Genomic DNA, 14045 nt, shown 5'->3' with positions numbered 1-14045 from the left:
AAGCTCAATGGAACAGGAAAGTCCCTGATTCTTATCTCTAATTAAACAGCAGGAAAGTTTGAGAGTGAGGCTGTTGCACAAGTGGTAGAGTGTTAGCCTTGAGGAGAAAAGCTCAGGGACGGCACCCAGGCTCTGTGCTCAAGCCCCAGGATCAATACACATACACAAAAGGAAGTTGGCTCTGAGTTCTAGACTAGAAGAACTATAAATAACTTTTTATAGATTTTTTTAAACAAACTAAATGAATTTTAGATTTACTTTCCAAAAATGCAGGAAATTTCATCTTGCATTTTAAATGTCCTTTTACTTTTCCTTGTTCTACCAGGGCCATTCTTGGGAATATTTCCATCATTACTATTCAGGATAGTTTCTTTTTTTATGAGAATAACCTTACACTGTGTTAACAGACAACCCATATTTCTTATAATCACACATCCAACTCCTGCTTCAATTCAAAATACAATGTGAGTTTACTAATAAACAACTCCACCCTACAACTAAAATTCCAGATTTCAGTATACTTCATCAGTTCCCCTCACTGGCTGTTTGGAAATGTTAGTTTCCTGCTTTTACTCCAACTTCTGTTCATTATAGGAAAACCAAAGTTGCAGTCAGACAAAGTCAGCCCTGTAATCAGATAGTGTGGGCTCAGGCAGCTGTGTGGCACACAGGCTTTCCTCCTGACTGTGTGTGTGTGTAAGTGGCTGACTGTCTCCAGACCTGAGATGCCAAATTCATCTATGACTAGCCGACTGCAAAAGCGTAAAGATAAAGCCTCTTAGAAAAGCTAGATTGGAACTAAGTATGCTTTTCCTTTTGCTTACACCCGGGGCTCATGCTATTGGGTGAGAGCCTAGGGTGGACACTTCTTGCTCTGCTTCAGTCACTGTGGACAATCCACTGGAGACTGGCAACTTTATGAGAGCAGCCCCTGTGCTTCTAGCCTGTATTTATGAAATGATAGCCTTGTGCTTGTGCCATCTCTTGTCTGCTTTGAGGAAAATGCTGCAAGCTAAAAGCTCTGGAATTTTGGCACTGGCATTGTTCCCAATGCAGGAAGCCAGAGACAGAGAAGGCTGGGGACGGGCCAGCCAGCTCTTGGGTTTTGTTTTCTTCATGCTTTTTTTCTCCCCGGTTGTTTTTCAGGTAGTGAAGCAGATTTTAGCTCCTCGAGCAGCACGGGCAGCATTTCAGCCCCCGAAGTCCACATGTCGACCACTGGAAGCAAGCGGTCCTCTTTTGCACGCAAGTAGGCATTGTCTCTTGCTTAGTACTTTGGGTGCTTTACACAGTTGATGTACCTACATTTCATGTTTCTGTGGAACCATCTTGTTTGTTGATTATTCTTATTTTTATTTATGTATTGTGTTTATTATTTTTATTTTTCAATGAATGGTTTTGCATTTTATGTGATTTGCAATGGGATCTTTTCCAACTTCATTTACTGTGGTCATATGACTCAGTCTGAATTGTCTCCCTAAATTGTCCCCTATTCAGACCTGGGCTCTGTGTCCCCTCATCCTTCTCTGTCCTTTTTTCCTTACTCAGCTGTCTCCTCACTTGGGTATTAAGCATGTAGTCTTCCAGTTCCCCACCTGTTTCTACTTTCTGAGTCTCATTTCCTAGTCAGGAAGCCTTTCTTCTAGTTCGGCTTCTGTTTTTCTTATCTTTGTGAAAGAAGCAATGGTCCCAGGAGCACCCAAAGAGAAAGAAAAGAGTGAGGTTCATGGACCTGCAAGAGGCCAGACAGCAAAGCATCTGAATGGGAGCCAGGCTGCCTTGGTCTGAGTGCTTTATTACCACCATCGGTGGGCAGTATGGCTCTGAGCAAGGTGCTGAACTAATGTTCCTCAGTTTCTCATCTGGAAAAGAGAGCTAAAATGATATATCTCTCATAGAGTTTCTGATTAGGTCAGTGCTTACAGCTTGGTGTTGCTAAGCCTAGCGTTTCTGATCAAGACTTCCTCAATGATTTGAGTAAATTAGAGAAGAGGACTGTGGAATGTGGAAGCCACCATCCAAATGTGATGGAGAATAATAGGGGCCCCAGAATTCTGTACCTGCCACCAATATAGTTATTCCATCTAGTGTTCAATCGGTATGGACTATAATGCAAGGTCTGGAGATACAGCAACAAGCAAAATCCCATGAAACCTATATTCATCCTTGTTAGGAAAAAAAGACAGTAAATGTGAAATGATTAGAAAAACAACAAGAAGAAAAACAATAAAACATACAGGGAAAAGAATAATGGATTATGTGGTGTATTCTGGATGGGCTGGTCCCGGGAGACCTCAGTGATTGAGAAGCTCTGAACAAGACTCTGGAAAGAGTGACGTGAATACACTGTACCTGGGGATTTTTTTTCTTCCAACTTTATATAATCATTTGATTTAAATTTGTAAAAAAAAAAATGAGGGGCCATGGGGAGGTGGAGATGATAAACTATAGGAGGAGCCTTCCTAGAGGCAAAAGAGAAATTTTCTAGACTTTCTAGAAGCTTGCATTTCCAGGACTCAGGAGATTTCCAATTTCTCTTGGGTGATCCATAGGTATGGCGGATGTTTCTAAAGGGACCTGAGATACCTCCACAGCACATTCTTATTATTAGAAATAAAACTGAAACCAGACAAATCTGAAAGCAAAGAGTAAAATACACTGAGCAAAAGCCCAATTGCTCTATTCCTACATCCCTTCTGCTCTCTGGAAATAAAGTGTTTGGGGATCACAGAGCATAAATATGAACTTTCTCTGAGGAAACTAACACATCCATACACATGGCATAGTTTATCTGAGAACATGGGATTTTAAAAAGCCAATTTGATTAAGCATTTCAAAGAAATTTGGGTTAGTGGACACATTCCAAGGTTAATAATACAGAAGGTCTTAGAGGAAATGTTCTAGTCTAGGATTTGTGTGATAAAAATGGATACATTCAATGTGACACACTGAAATCGATACATTAAGTCAATATATTGACTGGGTACAAATATGGTTAATAATAGTTATGTGAGGGCCAGGAGTTTGGTCTCATGATAGAGTGCTTACTTAGCATGCACGAAAACCCAGGTTCGATTCCTTGGTACTGCATACCTAGAAAAAGCCCGACATGTTGCTTGGCTCAGGTGGTAGCCTTGAGGCAGCCCAGGGACAGTGCCCAGGCCCTGAGTTCAAGCCCTGGATGGGCAAAATAAATAAATAAAAAGTAGTTATTTGACGATCAGGTAGGTGCACATATCAGAAACAACTGTTGCCAAGTGATAATAGAGTTCAAAGTCTCAAGAGCAATTAACCAGGTGTGGTTGTGAAATCTTGTAGCTCCAAATTACTTAGCAGGTAGAAAATGGGTGATCACGTTCTACACCAGCTTGGGGCAAAGAAGGTCTTGAGATCCCATTTTAACCCAAATACAGCAGCATGTACTTGCCATCCCAGCTACCAGGAAACATATACCAGACCAGCTTGGACAAAGCACATGTTCCTATTTTTAAAACAACTGAAGCTTAAAGGGCTTGGGGTGTGGCTTAAGTGGTAGAGCATCTGTCTAGCAAGTACAAGATTTAGAAAAAATAAATACTAGAGAAATTAAGTTTGGATCCTTTTCTTTCTCTGACCCAAGCATACAATAGCTCAGGCATACCACATATATATATATATATATATATATAATACTATACTGTATATATACATTATATTCCATATACTCTGTACATTATATAAACACTATATACTATATAATATACTCTATATAGTATATACACTCTATATAGTACATATACTATAATATATACTATAAACTATATTATATATACACTATATACTATACTCTATATATGTACTATATATACTATAATATATATAATGTATTGTTCTAAGACTTCTCAAGCCTTAAAAGTGGGCTTCAACCACACCTGGCTAATATGAGGGTGGGGCACAGTTGAGCTCATAATAATGATCATAGTGGATGGTGATGATGATGGCGATGATGAAGAAATGGTGATGGTGGTGATAATAGTGGTGGTATAATTACCTGAAGTGAGGGTTATGGTTAGAATACAGTTCAAGCCTCAGGACTTGTATGTAAAAAAATAACAACAAAAAAGAAATAAGCTAGTCAGTGCCAGACTTCGGAAATGAAGCATGGAGAAGAAAATCTAAGCCAGAGTTCATGTTCCTTTCAGCTACTCATAAGGTTCTTCCCAGTCCTGGACTGTTCAAAGTTGGTTTGTCACCAAGCCATCAGTCCATCTGTTCCATATAAAGTGTCCTTTTCTTGGAAAATGAAGAACAAGTCTTTTTGGATTGTTTCAAGAGGAAAGAAGTTCTAGCTTTACAGTTTGGAGGTTTCATGTATGTGTGATTTCCTGGGTTGACAGCTAGTTGAGATCACATCTGATTTTAAATAAGTAATTATGGTAGAGTGCCAGGTTTACCCACATGCACACTCGCCTTCACATTTGCACACATTTACCACTGACATACATGTCAGTTGGGTATGAACCATGATTAAAATTACAAATTGAAAATGTTGTCAAAAAGCAGCACTGCTATCTGGAAGGAATCTTCCCCTCATTTCCTTGAAATGTCATCAAAAAATATTCCTGACATAACTGTTATCCTACTTAAGAATTTTTAGCATTCTCAAGATGCTTCTCTACTTTATTGGAAAGCAAATCTCTGCAACTAGAATAACTGAATGTCCAAATAAGATAATACTGTAATATCAGTCTATAGTTGAGTTGCACTTGGTTTCTTGGATACATTTGATTGCTTTTTTTTGTTTTTGTTTTTTTATTGTTTTGCCAGTCCTGGGGCTTGAACTCAGGGCATGAGTGCTGTCCTTGGACTTTCTCAAGGCTAGATCTCTACCACTTGAGCTACAGCACCATTTTCAGCTTTTGTCTTTGTATGGGGTACTGAGGAATAGAACCCAGTTTTTTGTGCATGCTAGGCAAGCACTCTACACTAAGTTGTGCACCTGGCCCTACATCCAATTGTTTTATTTGTTTTTCTGTCTTTGTTTTTAAGCAATAATGGGATTCAAATTTTGGGCTTTGTGGTTGCTACCAAGTATTTTACTGCTTGCCTAATGCATTTGGTTTTTGTTGGTGGTGGTGGTGGTTGTGGGGCTTGGACTCACAGCTTGGGCACTGTCCCTTAGGTTTGTTTTTTGCTCAAGGCTAGTGCTGTACCACTTTCAGCTACAGTTCCACTACTGTCTTTCTGGTGGTTAATTGGAGATAAGAGTCTCATAGCCTTTTCCTAGCTTTGGACTACAATCCTCAGACCTTCCTGAGTAGCTAGGATTACAGGCATGAGCCACCAGTGCTTGGTTGATTTTCTTTTTAAGGGGGCTGGGGAACTCGTAGCTTGATGATGTCCTTTAGGTTTTTCACTTTTGTTGTTGTTGTTGGTTGTGGGACTTGAATTCTGGGCCTGGGCATTATCTCTGAGCCTATCCCTTGAGCCACAGTGCCACTTCTGGCGTTTTACGTCTTGATCTACAACTCTGCATCTAGCTTCTTGTTGGTTAATTAGAGATAAGATTCTCATAAGCTTTCCTGAGAAGCCCAGCTTTGAATGTATTTATTACTTGATGTTCTTATGAACTGTGCTGAAGGCAGAAGTATGTACTCACAGATGCAATAGCTTGTGACTTACCAAGTATGTGATAGTGCCAGGACTCAAATCCACTTTATTCACTCAGCAGCCATGTAGGGAGCACCTAGTGGTGCTGGAAGTGATAGGGCTGTGTCCCTGACTGCAAAGATGCCCCAGTGTAGTGGCAGGACAAGCAAGTATTCACTAGTGATGATGTTGTTCAATTCCATGCTGGCAGTTTGTACAGGGCATTAGACAGCACCAAAAAGCGCTACTGCCAATGGCCTAGAAAAAGAATTCAGAGAAGGCTGCTTGGAGCAGTTTCCCATCAGTCTTAAAGCAAGAGGCATCTTAATATCCAGTGGCTTAGAGAAGGCAGTGGAACATGTTTTAGGCCAGAGAAACTGTAGCTTCAGAAATCTCAAGATGATTATGAGCGTAACTTCTTCAGGAAACTAAATCATTTGGAATGGTGTAGAGCAAAAGAGGAATGGTGGAGCCTAGGACTGGGAGGGGGGGATGGATTATACCTTTCTGGCTACCGCAACGAGAGTCTGGCTTTTATTCTGGAGGGAATTAGGAGGAGGAGGAGGAGGAGGAGGAGGAGGAGGAGGAGGAGGAGGAGGAGGAGGAGGAGGAGGAGGAGGAGGAGGATATTCAAATTCCATTTTAGAAAAGGTACAAGCCAGCCTCCTGCAGAAGAGGACAACGCAAGAGACAGGTCTTGAGAAGGGGCTGTGTGGACATTTTTGTAATTAAATGGGAAAGGTTGTGGTAAGTTGGGAATGGAAAGAAAAGCAAACTATTAACTCGCCTCTCCTGACCTATTTCTTCTCCATCATGGGTAACTCCATCATCTCTATAGTTTAAATGAACTAGCTCTAATTTTCTTACCCCAACATGAACCAAAACCAGACATTCTAAAAGCAAAACAGGTTTACTGGAAAAAAACATACTTCCAAACCAGCTTCCCAAATGAACCTAAGCCAAATCAGTATTTTACCTGATGTGTGTTCTTACCAGGCAATTGGCTTTAATCCAAAACAAGCTTTCTGGTCAGAAACTATTTGAAAGAGCAGAGTATGGCTTCTTGTGCCAATGCTACAAGGAAGGGGGGAGGGGAGGAGGTCAGGTAAGTAAGGAAAGGCTATTTATCAGGACCAATTGCATCTGGAATTAGATTGCACTATTTGACTGTAAGAATTATATTTCCTTAGTTGTAACTGGGTTTTGGAAGACCAAGGCATCTGTAGCCACAAGAGCACTAACATTTGTCATGCTCTCCTTCCAGTAGAGGGCCCCACGGGCGGAGTAATGGAGCTTCGTTGCATAAGTCTGTCAATAGCCCACCATCCCCTCGGGAGAAAGACCTGCTGTCCATGCTGTGCAAGAATCAGCTGAGCCCAGTTAACATCCATCCCAATTATGCCCCCTCTTCCCCAAGCAGTAGCAACTCAGGCTCCTACAAAGGAAGTGACTGCAGCCCGGTCATGAGGTGAGTTTCATTCCTCCCCTGATTTGTGCTTCTTCCTTCAGCTTTTGTCTAAAAAAGAAAAACAATGTATAGCTCTTAATCCCCTGCTTTATTCTGTAATAAGACACTTCTCTTTCCCTTCCCACACTCAGATATTCCTTCGAGGATTGCTGCAGAAAGACCACAAACCACAATGTCTAGCAGGGTACAGCAGTCCCAGCAAATGCCTTGATAAGGAAAACAATGGCACAGTGGCAGCAAGAGGGGTGTAGGCAGCCTGTGTTCATTCATTCATTCCAACATCATATGTTTATGGAGTACCAAGTTCTATGGTCAGCCCTGAAAATAGAACGCTGAACAGTGAGCCTGGAGCTCACTGACCAAAGGAGAAGACATTATCTATCTAATGATAAAAACAGACTAAAGGCATTGCATAGTTCTTGTTGGGATAGGAAGGCTCAGAACATGGGAGGGGATCCACTTACACTGGGGAGTTTCAGGATACCTCCTTGAGGAAGTAAATAGAAGTCACATCTGAAGGGCAAGCAGAGAGAGTCAGTGTGGGGAACAAGAAGAGTGCCTGCATACCCAGAAGGGCAGGGAGGAAGGCTAAAAGGAAAGGAACTGGACGTGGGCCATCTTGGGCGGAGTGCAGGCTCAGGCACAAGCTGAACAGTGGCTTGGATTTGGTCCAGCAGCAGGGGAGAAGCTGGCTGCCCTCGTCAGGCCTCTTCCCCTCCGGTTCTCATGAGTCAGCTCTTAGAGCCGGGATGCCCTTCTCTTGGCTAGGATTCTAGCTGGGGCTGTTTGCAGAACACTGAGTGCCTCTCACACAAAACACAACTGATGTGAGTGGAGCAGCCTCGTTTGAGAAGAAACTTTCCATTCCCACCAAAGCGCCATAGTCACATCTAGGGTTGAGGTCAGAACAAACTGAACTCAACTAACATCATGCAGGATATTTAGGCCGGGGCATGTTGCACAGAAAGTTGGTCATCTTGCCACTTTCTTTCTCCTCGTCCTTTCCACCTTAATTGTCCTCTCATGTAAGAGTATCTATAAATACACAGCAGGGACCTGTAATCAGTGGCCATAGATCATCACCCTTAAGTCAGAGAAAAACCTTCCTTCACTCTCCCTCCCTTCCTCCCCCCACTCCAGTCTTCCATGTCATTGGCAGCTCTGAGATGAGCAGCTATGTTCCATTCTGCCTTCTGAGGTAAACTCATCCATTACCGAGGTCTAAGACTGACACACAGCTGCAGTTCCTTCTCAAGTTATGGATTGTGTCACTTAGTCTGATACATCAAAGATAGGGTGGGTGGATATATGGTGTGGCTAACACACATAGAAAGCTTTGTCCAGAAAGTTTTTCTGGATACTGTGTCTGAGATTAGGATCAGGCATATGTTAGAATGGGTAGGTTCTGGGGAAGGCTCTCCACTGCTTTTTAAATATTAATATTAATATTTATCCTATCACTAGTCCTCCATCTAGAAAGTTCCGTAGGATTTCTTAGGAAGGACACAAAACAAAAAGCTCTACCCTCTCAACTCTACATTACCTCCCAAAGGCCTCATTTCTTGATACCATCAGAGTGGAGTTAGAATTTCACACTTACTTTCCATAAGGGGGAAATAAAGATAGGGCCCAAAGTATCTTCTCATTACTTGGATTGTTCCAGGCGGTCTGGAAGGTACATGTCCTGTGGAGAAAATCATGGTGTCAGACCCCCAAATCCAGAACAATACTTGACCCCTCTACAGCAGAAGGAAGTCACAGTAAGACACCTGAAGACCAGGCTGAAGGAATCAGAACGCCGGCTTCATGAAAGGTAAATCTTCATTCTTTCTATGGTGTTCATTATGCAGAGTGAGTTAAGACAATACTGAGACTATACTACCCTAACTACACTCATCCAAACAAAAAAGAAAGCCATCTTTTGATCTAATTTCTTAAGCCAGCCTCTGAAGATATCTTCATAGTTTGTGGCGATTTGTCTGTTTAGAGGAATTCAGATTAAAGGGAACCCTCTTTTCTCTGGATGTGTACAGCTTTGACATGAAGAATTAGGGTGTGTATCTTGTTTTTCCTTTTTCTTTTTTGTCTTTTTTGTCAGTTGTAGGGCTTGAACTCAAGGTCTAGACACTGTCCCTGAGCAACTTTTATTTATTTGTTTGTTTTGGCAGTCCTGGGCCTTGAACTCAGGGCCTAAGCACTGTCTTTGGGCATTCTCAAGGCTAGCACTCTATCACTTGAGCCATCTGGGTCTTCATGCATGCTAGGCAAGCACTCTACCACCAGGCCAAACTCCTGGCCCATCTCTGAGCACCTTTGAGCCACAGCCTCCACTTCTGGTTTTCTGGTTGTTGATTGGAAAGAAGAATCTCACAAATTTTCCTTTCTAGGCTGGCTTTGAACCATAATCCTCAGATCTCAGCCTCCTGAGTAGCTAGGATTACAGGCCACCAGTAACTAGCCATATTGCTATTTTTAATTGGCAGAAATGTGTAAGAACAATCCCATACATCTAGCAGAACAGGCCACACAAGCCCCATAAAGTCCTATTTGTCTTTGCTGAAGAGTAGACATCTATGTGTGCATTGTGATTCCTGCAAGCTATTTCTGTGCTGAAGGAAGAGGTTCATTTTTCTTGGCCAGGAGTTCAGGTTAAAAAGAAAAAAAAAAACAGCACATGCTTAAAAGATCTTATCTTGGATAGAAAAGACTTTTGGTATTCTGGGGGCAAGCCAGTTTTTCTGCTTGATGATTTCCCCCCTGGAACTTCTTGGGACAGACTACCAGAGGTTTAAATAGGAGAGCTGGGAGCTTAGGTCAGGGTGGTGCTTTTGGGGTCTGATTTAGCACATGACTACTTGGCTACCACCATTCACCTTCTGCTCCCACAAAGATGTGGTGATGACCAAGGGACTCTGGATAAAATTGTGGACAGATAACAGTGGGCAGAAATTGAGAAGGGATAGTTTTCATCTTCCAGATTAATTTGTTTCTTCACTTGACTGAAATAGTTTTGAGACCCGAACTCCTAAATGGAATGAGTTAGATTTCACTTCCCAGAATCCTTTGATATATGATCTCTAGACTGTAAGATTCATACTCTTAGAGGAGGGACAGGTATGAGAAAGCAGCAAAACTTGACAAAATATTCAAGTGTAAATTTAAGTACTAGTGATGACTCTTCACATCCATGTGGATCCTGACTATCTGGTCTACATATCCAAAATTCATATGAAAACATATATTTACATTGACTTTGGAGCAAAATAACACGTAAGAAAGAATTTCTTGGCAAATATTTAGCAATTGTTTCCTTTGAAGAATCTAAAAAGTATGATCAGTTCTGCTCAGCAGAGACACATTCCTTATCATTTTATCTGAGACAAGACAGAGTAAGCAACTTTTTCACAAAGCCTGTGCAAGATGTAGCACTTGAAGATTGCAAAATATTATCATTGAAATGTGTCCAGAGATCATTTTGAGAGGGTTCATATCATTCCAGCTTCTATCTTTGATAACTAACTAAAAGTGAAATAGACTGTCTTTCAACAATTCTTGCACATGTATTGTGAAAGATTAGGCTATGGATATAAAACCGGCTATGAGACTATGAGAATAATAATAAAAACACAGTTCTATAATCATAGAATAAGACACAGTTCTTGTAAACTACTTAATGCCTGACACATAGAACAAAAAAAAAAAAAACAATGGTAGCTATTTTGATTCTGTTTCTGGTTTCTATTATTACATTAGCTATTTTACAATTAAAGGGGGGGAAGTGCGTAACTACTCCCTGCCAATGAAAACCATTGCGAAACTGTATTCCAACTGCAAGAAGAACATGGCTTCAGGCCATGTCAGAACTGCTTGTTTTTGGGTTCGGAGGGGGGATTGTTTTTAACTGTGCTTGCCTTCCCTCTAGGGAAACTGAGATTGTGGAGCTTAAGTCCCAGCTAGCCCGGATGAGGGAAGACTGGATCGAAGAAGAGTGTCACCGGGTGGAGGCTCAGTTGGCACTCAAAGAAGCCAGGAAGGAGATCAAGCAGCTCAAACAGGTCATTGAGACGATGAGGAACAACCTGGCTGATAAAGATAAAGGCATTCAGAAATACTTTGTAGACATAAACATTCAAAACAAGAAGCTTGAATCTCTGCTCCAAAGCATGGAAATGGCACACAACGGCTCCCTGAGGGATGAACTGTGTCTAGACTTCCCGTGTGATTCCCCCAGGAAAAGCTTACCTCTGGGCACCCCTTTGGGCAAGATGGCAGATGGCTTATCTCCAGAAGAGCAAGTCATGGAGGAAGGAGCTGACAGTGAGCTGCTGATGGGTGATAGCTTGGCTGATAGCACAGATTTGTTGGAGGAGGTGGTGATTGCCACCACCCACGAATCTGGTGACCAGGAGCCTGTTCATTCTACTCCAAAGCCAAAAGTCCTGGAGGCCCTTCCTCTGTTGGTGGGGCAGGAGGAAGAGGGCAACACGGTGATGGAGCAAGCCGTGCAGACCGACGTGGTGGCTTTTAGCCCCGATGTCTCCGAGCTCATTCAGAGTGTGCTCAAGCTCCGGGACAGCTGTCCCTGGAGCTCAGCATCCCCTGATGAGTCTGGGGTTGACTCAACAGAGAGCTTCCCAGAGTCCACCTCTCCCTTAATGCTTGATTTAACTCCAACAAGTCCGAACTCAGCCATCCTTCTGTCTCCCGTGGAGACTCTACCCAGCAAGGCAGCTACGGAAGCCCATGCCAGCTGCCTCATGAGAGAGCTGGATTTCACAGCTTTTGCAGAAGAAAGATTGGATGGCATCATCCCACTGTCTCAGAGGGCTGTTGTGAGGCAGTACTGGAGCAGCAGTTTCCTGGTGGATCTGCTGGCTGTGGCTGCTCCCGTGGTACCCACTGTCCTGTGGGCATTCAGTACTCAGAGGGGTGGGACAGATCCTGTCTACAACTTTGGAGCCTTGCTCCGGGGTTGCTGCGTGGTAGCCCTGCATTCACTCCGCCGCACCGCATTCCACAACAAAACCTAAGTAGAAGTGGTGACTCTGCCAGTGTGTTCTGTGTGACATTGTGCCAGGTAGAGAAACACGAGGTTGATGTGTGGCAGTCTCTATTCTGTCGTGTTGCTCCTCGGTATTTGATTTGCACTATAGTTAGTTGAAGCCTGTGTCACTGTTGAAAACCAGAGGTATCTTCCAAGACATGGAGACCTCATTCCAGTAAATGTCTTATCAGTATGGTATAGAAAGCATGCTAATAATGGCCCTGCTGTGTCGTCTGAGGTCCACCCCCTCCCCCCAGATCTTCTCCTAGTGGTTCAGGAAGAGAATAATGCAGAGTTTGCACTTTCAAGACAGCTTCTCCAAGGCTGGCATGTTATCTCCTTGCTTTGCTTTATGCCGTTTTAAAATGTATAACTGTTCCAGAATTCCCAGTGGTCTTGTGCATAGCAGGGGACTGTAACCAAAAATAAAAATGTATTTGTATAACTGGTTTGAAGAAGTTTTGGATAGCTCTTTAGTATCTTACTTGGAGTTGATAAAGTTGAAGTGTTGGCAGTGTCTTTTTTTTTTTTTTTTAAGCTAGGTGTAGCTGCAAAGTCTTAAATGGCTGAAGTCTGTCCTTAAAACTATTGATTGATGAAGTGTATGTAAATGTACAATGTACTAACTTATTTTTAGCTTATTATATTATATATAGTGTTTTGTTGGAAATTGTTTGTAACCACACATTTCCGCATGATGGAAGTAAAGATTAGTGTTTCCATTTAAATAAATGTTTTATGCTCCTAATAAATACTTAATTATGTGAGTTTATGTCTGTGTAAGTAAGGTCTGATTAAATGAATGGCATATCATCCAGAGTTATCAAGAAGGTTCTATAACAGTTGAATTCAGTAACAAGGAAGAGAGATTATTACTGTAGGTGAAGGCTTCCTGCCTTAGCTGGGTGCAGTGGTTCATACTTATAGTCCTAGCTTTTCAGGAGGCTGAGATCTAAGGATCACAGTTCAAAGCCAGCCCCAACACTGAAGTCTGTCAGATTTTTATCTCTAATTAACCACTAGAGAACTGGAAGTGGTGCTGTGGCTCAATGGGGTAAGGTGCTAGTCTTGAGCAGAGCCCGAAGTTCAAGCCCTACAACTGACACAGACAGACACACACACACAATTTCCTGCCTTGACTGTCAACACTTCTGAAAAAATACCTTCTACTGAATACTTAACCATGTCCTTAGCCAATGCATGTTGAGTCTTCTGCAATGAAAGTGAACTGTTATTTATAGATTCATAGTGAGCAAGAAAGGAGAGAGTGGGAGGGTCATATCATCTTTCTCTCTGGTAATAGTGAAAGGGCAATTCTAGGAAGGAATGAGATAATATTTGATCACCATTAATTCATTCAGTCCTACCAACTTTGTAGGACACAATGGAAGTGTGGTTTCAGTGATGCTAGCAAGTTGGTGGATCACATCACAGGCATATGCCTAACTGGGAACAAAAACCTTATCTCAAAATGAATCAATGCCTGTGGCTCATGCCTGTATTGTAATTACTCAAAGGGTGAGATCTGAGGATTCCATTTCAAAGCCAGCCCAGGCACGAAGTCTGTGAGACTCTTCTGTCCAATAAACTACCAAAAAACCAGAAATGGTGCTGCAGCTCAAAGTGGTAGAGCACTGATGAGCTGAGCGACCAGCCTCAGCTGGTGTCCAGGCCTCTGCAAAGTTCACGCTCAACGTCAGACAAAAATAAAATTAGAGTAAAATAGGGCTAGAGGTGTGATTCTGTGGTGTCTTGTCAGCCTAGCAAGCGTGAGGCCTCGAATTCAAGGCTGCAGCATCGCTAAGGAGTGAATGGAAGAAAGTAGGAATCGTGTACGACTAATTAGAGTTTTTTTTTTTAATCTTTTAGTTTTACTGTGAATGGAGATGGGTAGGTGGGTAGTTG

General features: G+C 42.2%; 1 protein-coding gene across 7 annotated transcripts in view; it reads left to right on the top strand.

Moving 5' to 3' along the window:
* Sybu (syntabulin) overlaps positions 1-12892 on the top strand; it is a 101529-nt gene extending 88637 nt beyond the window's left edge. For 6 of the 7 annotated variants that reach the window (XM_090339289.1, XM_090339287.1, XM_090339286.1 and 3 more), the window contains 4 exons: positions 1147-1249; positions 6893-7096; positions 8760-8909; positions 11019-12892. In XM_090339289.1, the coding sequence (XP_090195415.1) occupies positions 1147-1249; positions 6893-7096; positions 8760-8909; positions 11019-12126 (1565 nt within the window). In that variant the 3' untranslated portion in view covers positions 12127-12892. The remainder of the gene's footprint in view (positions 1-1146; positions 1250-6892; positions 7097-8759; positions 8910-11018) is intronic. The other variant, XM_090339288.1, reaches the window with a different exon arrangement.
* The last annotated feature ends 1153 nt before the right edge of the window (positions 12893-14045 follow it).

Source organism: Megascapheus bottae, chromosome 9 (genome assembly GCF_031878675.1).
Source record: "Megascapheus bottae isolate mThoBot1 chromosome 9, mThoBot2.hap1, whole genome shotgun sequence".
Lineage (NCBI taxonomy): Eukaryota > Metazoa > Chordata > Mammalia > Rodentia > Geomyidae > Megascapheus > Megascapheus bottae.
This window is presented reverse-complemented; position numbering and strand designations above follow the sequence as displayed.